This window comes from Plectrocnemia conspersa, unplaced genomic scaffold, assembly GCF_051122295.1.
Source record: "Plectrocnemia conspersa isolate PC_06_02 unplaced genomic scaffold, ASM5112229v1 ptg000004l, whole genome shotgun sequence".
NCBI lineage: Eukaryota > Metazoa > Arthropoda > Insecta > Trichoptera > Polycentropodidae > Plectrocnemia > Plectrocnemia conspersa.
In genome coordinates, this window is record NW_028277168.1 from 7,558,053 (window position 1) to 7,576,841 (window position 18,789).

The following is an 18,789-nucleotide window of genomic DNA, read 5'->3' on the forward strand; positions in this document are numbered from 1 at the left end:
TTATATTCCAGAATGGAAGGTATACACTTAATCGACGGAACAGAGTTGAATTATATAATAATTTAAGGATCGATTTATAGTGCTTTTAATTCCATAGAAGTTTTGTTATTATGCTCATTTCAATGAAATCTCACACAGTGATGCTCCTACGATATTTTTATGTAACGGTGATATTCAAAATGTTTTCTATTGATCCCTATGTTTAGTTTCTGTAAATTCTGCATTTTTAAAACACAAAACGTATACCTCGGTTACACGATATTAGGTTATTATTTACATTAATTCATTGGATTATTTTATGTGAGCAATAAACATTTTAATTTTAATCGAACTAAATTCAATTTGCCTTAAATTGTTTTGCTGCCTCGAATTTCAATCAAAGATTATATATTTGCTTATAATTATTTAAGTGAAAGCCAAACATATTATAAATCTATAATATTAACGTTACGTTGCTAATGAAATGTCATTTTCGTTACAAGTAGTGACGGTAACACAAAATGTTTGATCGATAAGCCCTAGACTGGAAAGGCATATCCTTGGTTACGAGACAGTGTTTTCGAGGGACGCCCATTGATTTAGTTGAAAGGAGTGTTTTAAAAGCGAGATGAAGATTCCTCACACCGTCGATTCCAACACGTTCGAAACTTACAAAAGCGTCCCAAAGTGCGAGGAGCACTTTGGCCCTTGTTCTTCAAACTTTGAATGGGACAAACACCGACCGGTCAGTTTGTCCAAGCTGTGCGTGAAAAAGATAACCGAGAATTGGTTGGGTAAGTGCCGTGAGATTCAACTTGGATTGAAAATATCAGTTAGAACCATATGTAAGTTTATTATACTCTAACCTTTTTTGGGGATAAGTACTATAATCTCTACATTTTTATATTTTTTCTAATCGTATGTATAATATGTATCCGACTATATTTTCCCTTTTAGTTACGCATAAACCATATTTAATTCGTCAAAATCCAACCTAATTATTCTGTATTTTATTAAATATATTAGCATGGTTTTTATATCATATTTTTTTAACAATAGTGATATTGAACATAAATTACATATTACATCTAAGCATCTATTAACTAAATCTTTCATTTATAGTTTCAAATCACGTATTGATTTATAGTTTATCATCATAACTATCGCACGATTAACTTTGATTTATTAACCTTTAACCACTTTCAATGTTATTCATGTTTATGGGACTCACACCGTGCTTTAATTTATCGTCTCTAAATAAATACATTTCACAAGAGTTATCAAGGAAATATTTTATGTATTTATATATAACATTAATAATATCAGTTTGCAGTTCTTGATAATTAGGTTTTTACTAAAAGTATTTTTTATCATTACATTATACTTATCTATTAAAATAATTTTTCGTTCCTATGTGTTTGTTTATTGCTCATTAAAGCTGTCTTCGTAGAATTTCTCTGCTGAAACCCTAATTGTTCTTTAATTTGAATGTTTTTCTTATCCACAAGTACATAAACATCTTTTCCAGTAAATTCAGTATATTAATGGGTCTTGTAGTACAGGTTTTTATTATGACATTCACTTTTGAAATTGGCACTATTGTTGATACCTTTAATTTATTTATAATTCAACCTTATGTTAGAGATTTATTTATTAAATAAATAAACGGATCATATAAATAGCAGTGGCGTAGCTATGGTGGAGCGAGGGGGGCGGGCTTCCCCGGGCGGCACTCGCTTGGGGGCGGCATATTTGCGACGGGATTTTTGTTACAAAAACGACATTACTGCATACTAAAAAAAAATAAAAAACGTTAAATTTTTGCTACCAAACTTATACGCTAATGAAAAAAAATGTAGTGACTTACATGACTAAAGATTTCACTTTATCTATAATACCTAAAAATTATATAGATTCACAAAACTTAACCCTAAGATATTCAAAATATAAATCTGTCCATAAAATGCATTAAAAAATATTTTATTACATATAAACCAAAAGTGCTAAAAAGTATGATTTTTAGATTTACATACATTGAAAATTGATTATGCTCCATTTTGGTTGCAAAAAAAGTGTAATTGTTTATTAAAATTTACAATATTTAACCCAACAGTTAATTACTATATTTATAAATCAGAATAAAAGTTAAAGTTGGCAAAATTAAATTTACTTTTTTCATTTAGGTGACACTCAAATTTTCCATAGGTAAATCAAAATCAATAATTTTTTTATTATATTATTATATTACGTTTAAGAAAAACTGCAATATAAAACAATAAAGATAATATTATTTCACGTGCATATTTTGTTCAGTATGTACATATATTATAAATAAATAATTGATTTAGCAATCAATCACAATATGTATTATTTAGTTGGGTACATGAATAGGTTTTTAGTTTTTTTTAAGGTAGCAATTTTAGGGTCCTTTAATTTCCTATTAGGTAGCAATTTTAATTCAAAATTATCGCATTGAAAAATATTGGTTTTATATTTAGTGCCAATTAAAATCAATAATAGACATTTCATTTTTTATTGGTTCTTTACAGTGCATTTTTAAACTTATTTTTCAATTAGAGATAAGCACTTTTCTTAACTAGAAACAAGCTTTTTTACACCATATTTAAATAACTTATGTAGAATACTGTTATTACTAATTTTATGTATAGCTCTTTCCACTTTATAAATAGACTGAAAATGTTTTTCACAAAAAAAACACTAAATGCTAAATATGGAAAATAAAAATATTGCACTAATTCTGAAGTCCGCTAATACTTCACTAACTAGACATTAGGTTTCGTTAGATAGTTTATAAAAAAATCATTTTTTTAGTAGAAAACATTGCACGACCGATTTTCCGAGAGTGCAATATTTTTTATGAGCAATTAATATATATATTAGCTTAAAAATATGCACGAATATAATATTTTAATAATAATATAAATTAAAAATATTTTTTCAGAATATCCGATAAGCAATTTTCCACTCGCTAAAGACAGGAATTACCTACTCGAAATACTTGACACTAATTTGCCTTTGAACGTCCTGTCGGAGCATATTTCCGATGATGCATTTTGGAGAAGAGCTTTCAAGTAAATTGAAAAAGATGCAATAAAATCTCCTACGTTATGATGTAATGAATATAAAATATGTTTTAAAACCCTCAGAGAAAAATGGCCAAATAGAATTGTTGACGGAAAAAGACCAATTATACAGTTGTACATGGAAGCTCATTGCACCGAAGAGTTGGAAGAAACTCATCCTAGATTATACGATCCTGAAAAGGTATTTATATTATTATATTTATATTTATATTTAATACACAAAAATAATATTTAAATTATGATTCAAATATAAGATATCACAATTAGTAAAATTATGGTCTCCACACGTGAGACACTTATCAATAAAAAGCATGGTACCATCTGATCTACCTTTGGAGACCTCTCCCGAATGGATTGACAACAAAGATAATATTGGAAAGACAGCTAAACAATATTTTAAAAACAAGACTAAAATAATATATAGAGGTTAGTGTACTTTGATAATAAATACATATTTATTATTTATCGATTATAATTTTTAGATCATATACCATTGAATGGCATTTTGAGCAGTTTGACGATGTTGAGCGAAATTCACCTTACGTATGCTTTGCGTAGTTCGGGAGTTACTTTTAGACACGATCTGTTCCAAATGACTCCAGTGGATGTCAAAAGATTAGCTAGAGGCTTAGAGAAATGTTCTCAGTTGAAAATATTAAGGTAGGATCACTAATAGTATAATTTTATTAATAGATTTTATGTTATGCCTTTATTTTAGGATTACAAGTAGCGATATGGATTGCTCAAAGTTGAAAGTCATCCTGAAATCTCTGGTTGACAATCATGGAATCAGGATATTAGATTTCAGCCATTGCAAAGTATCCGACAATGGAGCTTTGGCGCTTTCTAAATTCATCATAAAACATCCCGGATTGAAAGATTTGGTGCTTATCAACAATAAAATAGGTATTTGCTTAGAAAATTATATGTATACTTTATCTGAATAACAGAATAAACAAAGTGGTAATTACTTTTATGTTCCAATATTTAATAAGTCCAAAAAATTTCAACCTTTATGAGTTCAACCCCATAAATGGCTGATGAGTTCCTGTTTTGAAAACGAAAAATTTTCCAGTCTTTTTTTATGAATTTTTAAGCTCAAGATTTTTGGTTCTGTTTTGATGAAAAATCAAATAAAACAAAAATTCTTAATTCTTTTAATAGATTTATAAAAAGCAAAATATTTATTTTTGGTACTGTTTAAAAGAAAAATCAAAAAAAAAATAAAAAAAAATATTACAGGTGTATAAATTTTCATGAGGACATATAACAAATATTATTTATTGTCTATCCCATGTATGTATTACTATATTAGTATATTTTCAGCACAGAGAGGAGCCGAGGGTCTAGCATATGCATTGAATCATCCAGCCAGCAGACTTTTGACTCTAGACATGAGAATGAACAGCCATTTGGGTTCAACGGGGGCGGCCCACATAGCTGCGGCTCTGCTCAGAGGAAGCGTGTTACAAAAGTACCGTGTTATTTTGCTTATTATGACAAGGGCCGGACTAGGGCGTTACGAAATTTCTTTCTCCACAGCCTAAACTTGTCGGCTTGCGGAATCACCAGAGAACCGGTCGAAGGTGCAGCCGATTGTGGACAATTGATCGCTTCGGCCGTAGCCGCCGGAAGGTCGCCCCTCAGAGAGTTGGACCTCAGCGTCAACGATTTGGGACCCGTGAGTTTCTTGGCCCATTGCAAACCTTATGACCCGTTGTATAAACTTTTACTATCGTTTTTACGCAGCGCTTCTCGATTACGCATGCAAAATGTGTAACGGTTGATCGTTTGACATGTTTACAACGCATAAAAGATGTGCGTCATAAAACTTTATGACGGCTATAGTTAAAAAATACGATTTTAACAACATTTTAAAACGCGAACATCTACTTTAAATATGAATGCGATATTTTACTGTCGTTACAATCAATAGTGACTTAAACTTCTCGCTTGGAAATAAATTATTTAAAATCTCTCTCATATTAAGTATAAAGTATTAGTATATTAGAAACAGTATGAAGGTTTTGGTTTTTGATGTTCGATTCTAATATGTTTGCTCCATTACGCAGTCAATAAAAAAACTGTTGATAAATGGCATTTTTCTTTCAATTGAGTTAGATAAATATACCTATACTATATGACAAATACTTATTAACTAATACGAGCTTTGTCTTATAAGAAAAAGTCTTCAACCTATACGCGATGTTATGAGACTCTTCGGTGAATCCTAATAGATTGTTTAATAAGTTATAATTACAATTTTGACTATGGACGATTACGTCGTGGCATTTCTCGCGATAAAGGTGTGCAGGTGATGATGTCTCAGGGCTCTGTGGCTGCGGGAGTTCCAGGAGTGATTTTCTGGTCTGTCGGTGAGGGCGCGTGGCTGGTTCCTCCGGATGGCTACTGGTAGATCTTGGCTCTCTGGTTGTTTGCGTCGCTGGCTCTGCCGTCTCTGCTCGCTGGCTCTGCTGGGCCGTCTTTTGTGGTGCCATCGATCGTCTCTTGACCGTTTGCCCTCTCCTCGTCGGAGTCCGGGCTTATATCCTTTAGGGGGATGCACGCTAGCTGGCCAATCGCGATTGTACATCGATCTCCTAGCCAATCGCTGCAGTGGCATCTTAGAATTCGAGAAATCGGATGTGTATTTCCGAAAGCGAGTTTTTCGCTTGACTCCAGACTTTTGAATTCTCCGGAAAGGGTTTGCATTGTGGTGATTGATTGTGTCCATACCGTTTTGTCACAAAAGGGATTCTCTTAACAACCCGTGTTGTGTGTGGTCAAAATAAATCTCTCTTGTGCCATGATGTTTGTCTCATGTTTTTGATCACGGTCATTAACAATGAGACAATCGCCCTTTTAAATGTGCCTATATGTGTGGTCGCCATACCTTCAATAATATTTACTGCATAATTTAATGCGTAATTTGAAACGTAACAATACCTACATTTTACCTTAATCAAAGTCATTCTCTGATGCAATTAAATTAAAACGTATTTAATGATAGAACCATTGTCTAAATAAAAAAATGCAGAACATTTTTTTATAAACTCTGTCATAGTGTTTTAAATTAAAATCACAAATGCCAGTAAAACGTTATCATCTTTAGTCATTTTTAACGAGTCTTCTCACTAAATAAGACGGATGAATCAAATGCAGTCGTCACATATTGCCAGAATTTTTTTTAAATAGTCGTAATCCAGATAAGCTTCAGAACTTGATGGTTAATAAATTTATTATATATTGGCAAGGTGTTTCCCGAAAATCCAGTACAATTTGCCAAAAAAGTGCCAAAATATTATTGAGTTGTAAATAAACGACTTTTAAATGTGCAACAAATTTTAAATCAAGTACAGTTTGTGTAATTATTATAATTACGTGATATTCTATAGCCGTGTCTGCATCGTCTGGTTGACGTGAAGAGGGCAGCGGCCGCTTCTTCGGTCTTCTCAGCCTCGGTCGATGCTTCTGCGCAGCTTTGCTTGGTATAGCTTCAGATGAACTCTCGTTTATCCCATATCAGAAGTAGCCTGTGAAAGTTCTTGTTAGAAGTGAATGATGTGTGTTATTTATGCTTATATATACGGTATGGAGTTTGGCATCCAGATGTTCTTGCTTGGTCGGCCAAAACTGTAGCTTTATTGGTAGTGAGTTTGTCCCTGATTTAATTTGTGCCTGATAGTAATTGGAAAATTTAATGCTTGGTTTAAAACTGTGGCTGTTGAGATTAGGTAAAGATTATAAAATTGAAGATTTCTTTATATTTTGCCAAAAATGCCTTTTAGCATCATCAGAAGATAATTATTTATTTATGATACACTCTTTTTAACATCGCACAAATAAGAGTTTTAGATACGCTCTTTAATAATTTTGGCTTTTAATGTCAAAAAACACGGTAATTAAATTGCGATCTTATCTCCTATTTGCCCCACGGATAGGAGCGTACTGAAAGTATTCGATCGTTTTGTTGTATTGTTACAAATTTTATTCGATCAAATTAATATTTTATTTTTACGTTATATATTAGACTTTTTTTATATTTACGTGATTTTATCCTTGCGTAAATATAAATGGCGATTATCTTCAGGTACTAAATCGAATGGAATGTTTCTTCTTTTCGTCACAATAATCCTAGTCCATCATTGCAAAAATTAATTGGCTCACTATGTTGCAGACACGTTGTTTTTTCAATTGAGGATTAAATCGCAGCTTCCCTATTTCACAGAGCAGATAAGCTTTCGGATAGTTAGCATAAAAATGCCAAAGAAGCATTTAAATTAAATTGCTTCACTATTGTGATGGAAAGAAAAACAATAATGATATTTCACATTTATCATGTTCGAAAGATTTCATAAAAGATAGGTCTAGTATTTTCTAAAGCAGGTGTTAGGACAATGTTTAAATCTCAAAATAAAATTGGAACCATTTTTTGAATGGAAAAGACAAAATTAATAACGAATCAGAAGTAGTATACAAACTTTGTTGTAGCGATTGTGACAAAATTTACATTTGTCAGACAAACCGTAGGATTTTAGAAAGAAAGATAGATAATAGAAACGCGATACAATACTTTGACAAACCAGACTTTCAATGAAATTCATAATATAAACTTTGATACAACTAAAACTTTAGGCAAAATTAAGAACTCAACGCGAAAGCAATTTTAAGTACTTGTTTAATGGTTTTAAAGCAATATAAATTAAATTTTAACAAAATTCATATAAATATAAATTTATTTAAACAAATCAATTTGAAAATGAATGCATTTGTTGCTTCCTTAGTAACAAACAATACAATTAATAATAAAACAAAAGATCTAATCAAAAACGACGCAGCTTAAAAGTCTGCGGCGGCTGAGATAAGGTCAAAATTCCGCACAAGATGATGATCCCATCATCGGTAGTCGAAACATCGGCAAGCGAGATGCGAGCAAAAATGGCGCGATACGAAATCCCTCACATCTCAAAAAGCTAAGTAAAATGTTTAATAAATCCGGTAAATAACTGCGGGGTAAAAATATATTTTTTTATTTTTAAAAAATATTTATTATTGCTTGTATTTATAATGGCCAGATCATTACCTGATTTTCTGATAAACAATGTATTTATATACATTTTCAAATTTATAGCGATTATAATGCATCAGCATCAACTACTGCCGATCAGTAATGTCGTTAAAAATATAATTATATCATTAAGTAATTATTTATAATAAAATATATTAGATTTTTCTTATATTTGTAATTTGATAATTCCTTATTGCTTTGAAAATATACATGAATTATATTATTTATTTACGAGAGCACCTGTACGTAACACATTTAGCATAAAATGGTTTGACGTGCTTGACGTAAGAATCTATACCACGATTTATTATGAAACATCAAAACTTTCAAATATGTCAAAAAGTGATTGAAATACTATATATATTTATACTATATGCGTCAATGTATATTTTTATCGATCAAAACTTGTACATTAAAATCTTATTAAGGCTCAAATATCTAGAATTGTATAGAGCCACTAATATCAAATTCAATTTAAATTTTCTTCGTGAGTAGTACCATTAAGCATAATGATAATATTATATTTAATTAGTGTTAATTAACAACGCTCCGGGCAATTTAAATGGAAAAGGTACAACGTCCTAAAATATATTTTGATAGCATAATTTTTGAAGCGGAATACCCTCGAGTAAATGTAATATAAATAAATATATTTGATTGATGTGCGTCATTATAATAATATCTATTGACAGTATCAAAGACGTAAATATCAAAAAATGATAAATTTGTCCATCCGAACTAGATTTCATTATATAAGTGTCCGAAAATGGAATAACATATAGTAATTTTCATGTCTCAACAACTCGACAGTATATTTTTTATGTTTTTACATTTCTTGTTAACGTATTAAGTACTGCGAGAAAATTGCTATTTATTGAACGTTTCCAAATCAATACTGGTTGTATTTGAAGTAATAAAGAAAGACAACTGACAAATTGAGCAATCCTGACTCGACAACATTATTAGGTTTTCAAATTTATGTAAATTTATTTTGTAAATATATGTATGTCCGGAGCGGAGCTTAAAAGCTTACCGCAAATGTTTCTCGAATATGAATGAATATTTGAAGCAAAAGCTACTCTTTTCATCACGCGTGTTTTTACGAAATCAACAAAATCCTAAAGATTACTTATTTTTGAACGTGTTTTGTGAGGAATCTTTTATACAGTTTGTTGTTCTTCTAAAATGAAATAGTAATACTATTTTTTAAATGTATCTTTTGGTGAGACAGTTTCGTCTATATCCAGAAAAAATAACGATTTAATCAGACAGGAAAAGAAATCAAAACAACACGATAAAATTAAAAACTAATTATAGATTTTTTTCTACATCCCTACAATTTTTTTTGTGTGGTAATTCTTTAATAACACGTGTATGCAATATTGATTTCAAAATTTAGATTTAAGCGCAGAATTTATTGTCGTATTGTATTATCTAGCGCGTGTCCTTTTACATAAAAAGTAGTTTTTATCGGCGGCACTTATGAGTGATTAACGACTCGGGATTATTAACGCAATTGTTTGGTTACGAGATCTCTCTTCCATTGTTTTGTAAATATTCTGTGTGGCTTTACTTTCAAGAATAGTTGATTTTTTGTTTATTTAAATGGCCGGTAAGGTGATTTCGAAATTGTAGTCAGTCTGATCCGTCATAATATTTTAAAATGTAGTCAATTAAAATATTTAAAAAATCGTATCTCTATTCAAAAATATTTCTTGCAGAAAAATATTTTAAAATAATGAAAAAAATTTAATTAATTTTTTTACATTTTTATTCACAGAAATGTACCTAATTATTGCGTCGTTTTTCTGACTAATATTGTTTATAAAAATGAAGAAAAAATATTGTTTATAAAAATGAAGAAAAATAAATACTGAAATATAAAAATCAAAAATATTTTTATGGCATTCCATATACACTTAAAATACATCGAATTAAAAAAACTACTTCTCTGAACAATATAAAACCATAAATGAAAGCTATCGTTTGTCAGTTTTTCAGCACAAGGCGTAACAATTCCGTACTTTGCAAAGATAAGGCTGGCAATACGTTTTACTATCAATGTCTAACGATATCGTAATTGACTACTATTTTTTGTGACCACAATTGAATAACTTGGACCTAAAAAAATAATATTTTCCAAAGATAAGGGCCACGTGCAAACATCTCGAGAAGCAATAGCTTTATTGTGGAACAGATTTCCAGACCGTGTAATGTGTTTTAACCCCAATAGATTATTTCTGTGAGGTTACGTAAAAGTCTTATACTAACAATCCATAGAACATGAGTTGTAGAATATATTTGTTCGCTTCTCCGCAATACATATATATATTTATTAAAAAAATAACAATTTAGCTGTTATTTCAATCATACTTTTTTGTGACCAGTGAACATAAAAGTTTGCTGTAGAATTTTATAGATAATATAAAATGCATTTTACTGCCAAAAATGCAAATTTTTAAAACTGTGGTGAAAATATAGATGATGATGCATATGATTTATTGAATATTTTTATTATTTACATACACTAACATTAAAAATTAAAAAAATAAGTAACGTTACCCGTGATATCGTAAAGGGATTGTGAAAAGGAAAAGAGTCATAATAATTTAAAATGATATTATATAAAGCATATTCTTACTTAAATTAATAGTATCAGTAAATAAAACCGAAATACAGGAAGGTTTATGTTCAGTGTCATTAATTAATAGAAAATAATTTACTTAAAAAAATATGTTAAATCAAATTTGATGTAAAAAAACACCAGTCAACTTATTTTAATTATTACTTATTTTTATTATATTCTCTAGTACAACATATTTTTAGTCAATAGCATAAAAAAATGCATTACATTATTTTCCAATCAAAAATTTTTTTTTTAAAAAACATTTATTTCGCGCAAATTTTTCAAGTATATTTTTTTATTTAAATATAATTGTCAAGACTTATTTATTGTTAATACGTAACAAATATGTCCAGTAAAGCATATTCTGTGAACTATTTGAATAATAATTTCGTGTATGCAGTACCTGCTTTTGCTTTCACTTCGCCAGCCATCCCTATTATAAAAAGAGGCCGGCAGGCCCCGGCAGCGCGGTCATATCTCTGTTACATAACAGACTTAGTTGAATCTGCTATGTACTGTAAGACTTTCCTGATATAAATGTATTCCTTTTATGTTGACACGTCAACATAAAAGGAATTCTTTTTTTTTACGCCGAAATATCATTAAGAAATCCTCCCAACTTCCATTCGTTACCCCCACCAAAGCACTTCTTTTTTAGTCGACTTCCTAGAAACAGCATGTCATAAACTGTGTTTAATATTTATTTCAGGGTGCCGGCGCAGCTCTAGCGGCTGCGATGGATACCCACCCCGGAGGCGGCGGTCCGGCACGTCTCAGCGTGCGAGCTTGCGGTTGCGGCCGCTGGGAGGCGCTGATAGCTCGTGCCGCTCTAAGAAATTCGAGCAGGCGCCGCACCGCGGCGCTGCGGTTCAGGCGCGGTGCCACTAGGCTGCTAGCTGCTTCCCGCGTCGCTAAGGCGATCGGAATAAGTAACAACAGCAATTTACTAAATGGATTTTGGTTTACCCACTTGAAAGTTACACCTCATAAACGGTCGTTCAGGGTCTACAATATCAATAGCTTGCAAATATTTTTAGTTATGGCCATAAAATTTTCTAGCAACTTTTTAAATTAAATATTATATATCTTCTCTAGAAATACTGACATACATAAATATTATTCTTCGGCTATGTCAAATTTAAATTACAGTCACTAATAAATTAGGAGTAATCTTATTGGGGATCGAAGGACCAGTGAAATACTTAGATTGTTATGGATTATTTATATTTCATTTTTATACGTATTTGACAGAAAATAAGCTTTACCCCAGCGACGTACATGATGTAAGAGCAGAAGTTTTTCGCTTATGTTGGTCAAATCATCTTGGCTATTACAATACTTTTAGTGGGCATGTCCCAAATATTTTAAACAATTGTGCTTTCATTAATAGCTATTGAGAATGCATGGATTTTAATTATCTGGTAATCATATTTCACCACATTTCTAAAAATACTTACTTTAGAAAAACTATACTTAATAGTAATACATGGTTTTTGAATATATTACTTAAAGAAAAATACGGTAATATAAAATCCAAAAATATATTTTATCTGTATAATATATATCTAGCAAAAATATATATTATTTACATAGTGAAATGCTCTTTTTCACATTTCATTTGTATTATGGAACTGATTGATCTTATTTTACAAATAGAATAATTAAAAATGTTTCATCCTCCTCTTATTATTTGAGTAATCTCTTTAAAACTATAGTTATTATATTCAATAAGCAAGTGTTGGCTCCAACAACTGGTATACAATACTGAAGTTTTGTTCGCCTGTCTCCGCGACTTGTATTCAAAACGTACCTTTATGATTGGCTTTACACGACAGCACTATTGTAGTATTCAAGTGCCAAAGTCTTAAGTAATCCTCAAGCTGTATATAAAATCATAGCAAATATTTACACATTATAATATTTTTTTATTTATCGTGTTTAACAAGCAATATTTATTAAAGATTAATTTTTAATTGTCTTAAAACCATGCAAATCTAATACTATATATATTTGTTGAAATATTTTTATTCAAAAGTAGATCTAGCTTTTAACGTACATTGACTGCCCATTTTGTTAAGTTTTTTCGGACAGAGGGTTTGCGATTTTACCTTGCCAGCTCATCACCGGATCCATTGGAATTATGTTATTGCTTTTTTGTTTGTTTGACACATGTCAGCCGCCACACTTTTGTATGATTTATTTGCGTCAATTTCAATGTTGAAATAAGGCGTGTGATCCAAATCGTAGAGAACTGATCGTCTAAATTGCCATATTTGACCCCTCAATGAATGTTTGACTCTGAATCAGATCCGAAATTTTATTTCAAAATATACGCAAGACTTCTGTTATTCGTCATTGATTCAATGTGTATTTTCAATCTAGATTTATAAAAATATATTGAACTTAGAATGCGATTTATTGACTTAGTTCTTTCCTCAGCCGTAAAGCTTTTAAATAAAGGTAGTATAAGGTAACTTATTCTTTGGCGCTGTTTTCTTTGCTAATATAACATTGAAGCAAATACGGCTCTCAGTGTGTTTTGTTTCATTGATCTTCCGTATTTTTTCTCTTTTAGTAGACAAAAGGTTGAATATAAACACGCTATTCGAATAGGGGAACGGCTGGACCCCAAAGTTTTATTACAAACTTACATCCTTTTTGCCAGATAATTAGATGACTAAAACATGTCAGAATTTATAAAAGTGGTCGGAATGCATCGTTCAGAATATAAACGACCAGAATTTATAATAAGATTTTTTTAGTTAGTATTTATTACAGTTCATTGATCAGTATTTACATTATATGATATGTATTTTAACCTCAAGGTTATGTTGACAGATGGTCAGCATAATAATACATGGTCATTATCAATGTGTTGGGCTCGCAACATTGCAGAGTCAACACAATAAGCCAAGCGTGATCACCACTGCCGCTCTGTCGTTATTACCGCTTCGTTCGTAGCTCTGAATACCTTCGCGTCCTACATACAATTAAATAGTTTTTAATTTAAATTTTAAACTTTTTTCAGCTTTATAGGACCTATCAATCATGGGTTCTAAAACTTAAATAAATTGATGGTTATAAAAAATAGTTTAAATTCTAAACCACCTTGATTTATAATGTGAATAAATACTATACCTACAGTTAATTTTGGAAATATATTATTTCATTAAGATTATCATTTTTGTATTTTTTCAATTAAATTGTTTCAAATAAAAAATATGATATCATTTATATTATCATTTGGATTTATATAATTGATAAAAATGTATCTGAAAATCCTTTTACTTCGCGTAAATTTTCCAGGTCTATTTATTAGTTGGTTATGAATTAGGTTAATTACAAGTTAAACACACTCATAGCATATAGATGTAATTGGGGCAATACAGATTAAAATGAAAAGTTTTACCCTAATTTTCCTATTATCTCGATGGAAAATTTTCCGGAGGATTTTCCATTACTAAATGCAAAGTTTCAGAATCGATACAAAATTTATATACTTTACATTAATTCAATTAGTATCACATTAAAAGTACAGAATTTGAATCAAATATGATTATCGTCGTAGAATGACATGTAATTCCTTTTCGAATGCGAGAATTTTCACAAAGGAAAACATTAAACGGATTTTTAAAGCTCAATTTTAAAAGGTCAAACGTCAAAGTAAATAAACTTTTAGCGAAACTTTTGAGCAATGCAAACAACTCCAACAACGAATTCTTACACAACAACTTTCGATTAATTTTATTAAACGATGACCGCTATGTAGTTTTATGGTATTTATTCACAAAAATATATATTATGTATGTTAAATTATTAATCATAAAAATCTCTTCAACTGTAATGAAAATTTCACGCTTTTCTGATTTGCGTTAATGAAATAAATGGTTCAATTTAAGTCTGATGACCTATATAATTTTAATTGGATGTTTATAATGAAATTTAAAAAGCAGCTCGTTATAATATTAAATATAGCTTTTTATAACAATCAATATCGATTTTGTGTTAAGCTCTTATTGCGAAATTTTATATTAAAAATGTTACATACATATATTCAGTCTATACACGCGAGTCACATTTTTAATAATAAACGTAATACATCAATTTTTAATATCCGAATATTTAATATCATACCTAGATATGTATGTATAAGAATCCCTTTTTCAATAGGTTAAAAAAAACGTACATATAACCCCAGGCTTTTAGGGTATCCTATATTATATCCGTCCTGTCTCGGGTGTGTCGCGTTAATGTACATATATGTCCCTTTTTCCAAACTTTAGTTAGTATATATTTAGACAAGTTAGAGGATAAATTTTCACTAAAAGGTTATTTTAATATTAACCTTATTTTTTACAGTGGAAGCTGATCCCATCGATTTAGCCAAACATTTAACTGCAAGACCCTCTTACGTGTCTGTCATGTCAATCGAATCCGAGGCTCTAACTCAGTTGAGCCTCCCAGAAGCTGGAGATTTCGAGCCGTTCAATTTTAACATACCACCTTTGAAGGTTTGTATTTTTTTTATCTAATATATGCTTTTATTTTCATTTTGATTTAACATGTCATATTTACACCATTCTTGTATTATGATAGGATACATTTCGTAATATTCTAAAATGTACATGACAGCACTGTCATAAGAAATGGTTTTAAAATGTTTTTTCGTTCGGACCAGCGACCTGTTGTATTTCACGACACTAAATAGTGAAATTATATTTAAAATTGTGCTTAGTTTGATTCTGAAGATATAAGCCAGAAAATTTACGCTTATATTTTGACTTTGACATTACCAGGAGTTATATATTATAGTGCTAAACTTAAGATTAAAAATTAATTACTCTTTAATGTGTTCAAGATGTTTATTATTTATTATTTAGTAATCAAAGTATTTATTGCAGTATTATCATAAGCACATTTAAATAACGTCAATTAAATATCACAATTTAGTAAAAAAATAAATTATATTACAAAATACATATTGAAACAGCTGATAAATCTTAATATGTATAATAATAAATATGCAACATTCGCCCAATTTTAGGATATGTTGAATTCTGCTGCTCTAGTACTCTCCATGAGCCCCGATCCTAAGCGTTGAGCAATGCCGTTTACTCGCACTATTGCATTCAATAGTTTGGGCGTTACACTATTTTTCTTTGAATGCATAATTCGAAGGTTGATTTGACAATGAGCGCGCAAAGTGATATAGAACTGGAAGCAATCATTCTTAGCACAAAGAAAGTGAAAATGATATTAAATAAATTGAGAAACAATAAGCCGCTAGAGATCGACAAATTATTAGTATGGTGGCTTGAAACTTCCCCAAGCTCTACATTCCACAATATATAGGATGTGGAAAACGGAAACTGCGCCAGGAATTACGTTATTAAATACCGCGTAACATTACATTAAATATACTTCCACCATATACTGAAAATCAACTTGTACATGACAATCCCTTTCTGTTCAGATATGATTTTAATACTGTGACAAATATTAAAATTGACACCGACGAGCTTTTTGATTTTTTTCTCTTTTCTGTATACAAGTTTTGATACTAAGCTATATTGTTATAGACGTTTATATAATTTATAAAAGCTCTTGCCAATGTGCATCATGAGCAAATAATCTCTTTAATGAAACAAGTTTGTACTGGTAATACAAAACGAAAAGTATAATTAACAGCATATCATCAGAATATATTTTTTATGATTTTTTTATATTTACTTTTGAATACAAATTAAATCTCACTTTAAAAAGCTGCGATACGTTAATAAAACGGTACTCATAGCAGATAGTCGAGAGAGCTTTCGAACGCTCATTAATAAAATAATATATATGTAGAATTGCCACGTAATAAAATTTTCACTGGAAAATACTAAAATATAAAATATTTAAACACACACACACACTAGAAATAAAATACAAAATGATAGTAGTAAGGTGTGTTATTTTTTTTTGTATTGAACATTTATAGATGCATGCTCGATTGAAACGGATTATTAGATCACCAAAGCAAAAATAAAACCGGCGGCCGGTTAGAGTAGTATAAAATCGCAAAAAATGTTTGACATTAAAATACTTTCGATCTTCCGTGAAAGTATGCACTTTTTTAAACATCTGACACGGACACCTTCAGAGTGTTTTATTTAAGCTTTGCTTTATTTTATAAGGCAAGTTCGAGTGTTAAACAATTGTTAACATTTTTTATCATTCCCAGACCCCAATTAAAACATTCTAAAAAATATGCATGAACCCGCCTTTAATTATGCAGCGTTATAAAAAAAAGCAGTGGTTGTAAACCTTTTAAAATACTCGTACAAATTGTATTTTACATCATAAAAAATGTTTTATAAAATTTCTCGCCACTAGTCTACGTAATGATGAACTTTTTTAAACTATCTCGAAACCCGAAACTACTAATTAATTTGTAGTAGTTGACGCAAATGCAACATGTCTATAAATCTAGCTTATAGTTATTGAGACAGTGCTTCGAATTACAATAATAACGATAATATGGTGCTTATTACAGAATCCCTTGCCTACAACACCAGAATCTTCAGTCGCCGAAACCGTAACTTCGAGAAGATCAAGTTTTCACGGTAGCACCCGCCAAACTCCCATTGAAGTGAGTTATGTACATACTTTATCCAACAAAATTAAATTTTAAAAGTCTCACTTAATAATAATTTATGTACTTTTAGGAAGTCAGGAGGAGCGCGTTGGTGCGTAGAAGTTCAGTGGATGGTAGCGTACTACAAGGAGCGAGGAGCGCCGATTCTCAAAGGAGGATTAAAATATTCGTACAAAAGAATATTTTGCATTCACAGATGAAAAAGCAAAGCAAGTCTTAGATTAAAGGCAAAAGTATTATTTAAAGTATGTGAGGAAAATCAACGTAGCACTCACACTATTTAATTTATTAATTAAGACAATATTAGTACGTACATATGTAAAACATTTTGCTAATAAATTATGGATACTGTATTGAAAACTTTATATAACAAAGAACAAACTAATTTACGTTAAGCTTTTGCTATACAGCATGTGATTGTTTGATTAATTATATAATCGATTCAGTTTGCTTATGCTTCGTTGTGTTAAATACATTACACAATTTCGCGTTTTAGCTCCATGTTTTGGTATGTACATATTATCGTTGTGCAATTTAATATTTCATTACGAAATATTCAAATATAAATAAAAGGTATTTCAATATAAAAATAATAAAGGCAAGGCTGCTTTAATAAGATAAATAACATCGTGGCTTATATAAAAATCCAGGTGATTTTATATATTTTTTTAACCCTTGTATATTCTTTAATCTTGAAATATTTAATATCTTATACAAAAAATGTTTTATATGTTTATATTTATTTATAGTTTAGTATTAAATTAAATTAAATAAATAATATATAGTTTTAGGTTTGTAATACAGATTTGCAGTTTCGAATTGGAAATGAAATTCTCTTTGAGCGAGGAAAACCGAAAAATCGTTAATAAAATATATTTTAGCCCAAATCTAATATTTATTTCGGATTCGCTCAAATTTATTATTCTTGTGAAATCGTTTCGATTAGTATACATTAAATATTTGTTTAAGGTACTGTGTGCATTAATGATTTATAAAATTTTTTTATTAAAATATTGAGGAGTTCCTATATATCTGTAATTATCACAATGTAATGCTGTTAATATTTTACACTTATATTTACCACATAATCCAATCGATACGGATCACACATTACAGATAATTTTTGAAATACGTGCAAAAGCACGTTCGCGGACAATCCTCTAAATTTATTCACAAAACACAATTTTGAACGCCACCAACTTGATTTAAATCTGAAACAGTGTCTCTGTGTACAGAGTGAATCAAAAAATATATATTGCTTAACATACTATAACTTTTTGCTGTTATGCTTACGTATACATATTTAACAAATAAATTATCAATAAATGTAAAAATAATAATTTTGTTGAAAAAATATTTTTCAACAAAGTTTTAC

General features: G+C 30.1%; 1 protein-coding gene across 1 annotated transcript; it reads left to right on the top strand.

The window, feature by feature from the left end:
• Nucleotides 1–607: 607 nt before the first annotated feature.
• Nucleotides 608–17,969, top strand: LOC148235787 (uncharacterized). Its single transcript, XM_088184820.1, has 12 exons — nt 608–797; nt 2,966–3,071; nt 3,147–3,264; nt 3,338–3,509; nt 3,566–3,743; nt 3,802–3,989; nt 4,410–4,557; nt 4,626–4,764; nt 11,487–11,706; nt 15,137–15,288; nt 17,313–17,408; nt 17,485–17,969. Exons 1-12 carry the CDS (start codon nt 608–610, stop codon nt 17,632–17,634), a joined length of 1,857 nt encoding a protein of 618 aa, XP_088040946.1. The 3' UTR covers nt 17,635–17,969.
• The last annotated feature ends 820 nt before the right edge of the window (nt 17,970–18,789 follow it).